Source organism: Gavialis gangeticus, unplaced genomic scaffold (assembly GCF_001723915.1).
Source record: "Gavialis gangeticus isolate Ggan-Ray unplaced genomic scaffold, GavGan_comp1, whole genome shotgun sequence".
Taxonomy (NCBI): Eukaryota; Metazoa; Chordata; order Crocodylia; family Gavialidae; genus Gavialis; species Gavialis gangeticus.
In genome coordinates, this window is record NW_017728992.1 from 84,134,253 (window position 1) to 84,136,273 (window position 2,021).

Below are 2,021 nucleotides of genomic sequence, written 5' to 3' on the forward strand. Positions count from 1 at the left end.
CCTTTCTACTCCATTTAGAAAAATCATAATATTTATCTTTATCATCCTGTTGAGCCTTTTCCAGCCCCATAAAGCCAAATAAATTTCCTGAGCCTGTCCACTTCTTTGTTACCTGTGGAGTTCATGGTCATATAGGAACATACTTAAGACTGTCCATGGACTGTCAACTCCAAGTTTCAGTCTTATAATATTCAAAGAGCAGTGTAAAAATGAATCATTTATATTTTTGTGAGGCTTACATATAAGGTTTTTGTTGGTTAGTCTTTCTAAGGGCTACTGGGAATTTCAAATGACTCAGGTTGAAAACCCTATGCTCCTAAACTATTTGGAAATCACACATTTTATATTTACAACCATAATGTTATAATCAGAATTTTTTTTGCCTAGTAATTATACAGAAAGTGAAATGTGCATGTACAGTACATAGTTAATAATTATATTGTTGCAGCAGCCAAACGATAAAGCTGAAATAGTGCACACAATCAAGTACACATCCTTCAAGCAAATAACTATAATGGCATAATTTGCTAAGCAAATTTAGCAGTTTGAAATGTTTATGGATAGAAATTTTACAACATACACATTCACAGTGCATTCAGGATATGCATCACTTCTCTTTTGTATATAGGTTGTTTGTAATATATTCAGCATAATTGATTTAATTGGGACATAAGCTACAGTTTGTAGATAATAATGGATTCTTCCCAAGCTCCACAGAATACTGACCATGGACAGTCAGGTGATTTTTGGTTTGGAATCCTAAAAATAACCCTTCTAATTTTTTGAGAGAGAGGGGAAGTGAAATAATTTCATCAATGCTACAACAACAGAATTCAAAAGTCCAAATACAACTACTTTTAGAACAGCACAGGCTCATGCTGAGACTGAAAAGGCCAACTGTTTCCTCCTAGTGCAAATGAATAAATCCTGCAATAACATGAACAGCCTTAAATCAAAGGGCAAACAAGCAACCAAGCATTAGAAATACCTGACAGGACTGTTTGAGGCATCTGGGTCATGGGCTGCTACCGTTCCAATGATGGTGCCAACCTTTGCTGCTTCCGACACCACCATGGAATATAATCTTGAGGTAAAAACTGGGGGTTCATCCACATCCTCTACAATTATCTTCACTGTTGTCATATCACTAAAGGGTCCCAGGCTTAGAAACCGAGTGTCAATATGCAGATTTGCTGCTTCTATCCTCAGGGTATAGCTTGTCTTTGCTTCAAAATCCAGCTCCTATAAAGAGAAAGTTATTTGGAAATTTAATTAAAAATTAAATAGTTCAGAAAAAATGTTTCACTTAAAACTGCCAGTGAGTATATAAATAACTCTAGCACTAGTATCCAGGCAGCATTTTTGATTGACATCACAGCATACACTAATTTTTAGCTTTCTCAGAACGTTATTTTCAGTATCTTTCTTAGTCTGATCTACCGTGCTTTAATTTATTTTAAGGCAGGCAATATGATACTAAGTGTATTTTGTTATTTGTGCATTCATTTAATACATAAAATGTGTAAATGCCAAGTGAAATGGGAAAAATTGCAGAGAAGTAATAAGTGCTGCTTAACCTGAAATGGGGCAAGAGGATACAGTGAGAAGCAAATGTTTAAGCACAGTGATGTAATGCATACTTTTTAGAATAAATAAATCACACTATCTTGTATGAATGGGAATTTCAAGAGTATTCAGCATAACCTAACTCTGCTCCGATTCAAGTCAATGGGTGTTTTGTCCAAATTTCATCAATTTTAATTAATGTGAGTAAACCTAAAGAAACAAAAATGCCCCTATTATGTTTAAAAAGAGGTAATGGAAGAATAAACAGCGTGTGGAAATGCATATGTTGAGATAGTCTGTCTTGCATCTCAGACTAGGAAGATAGAAATAGCCTTCTGTGATTTAACAGCCAAAGGTTACAGAAATGTCCAAAGATAAGCAGTTAAGGATTGAAAAATATAAGATCAGGCTTTGTTTTAATGGCTGAAGAAATAACTGATAACAAATGAAAGAAA

General features: G+C 34.5%; 1 protein-coding gene across 2 annotated transcripts in view; it reads right to left on the reverse strand.

Moving 5' to 3' along the window:
• LOC109302866 (cadherin-7) overlaps positions 1-2,021 on the reverse strand; it is a 152,019-nt gene that overhangs the window by 30,049 nt on the left and 119,949 nt on the right. For both annotated transcript variants that reach the window (XM_019524782.1, XM_019524773.1), the window contains exon 7: positions 989-1,242. In XM_019524782.1, coding sequence (XP_019380327.1) covers positions 989-1,242 — 254 coding nt within the window. The remainder of the gene's footprint in view (positions 1-988; positions 1,243-2,021) is intronic.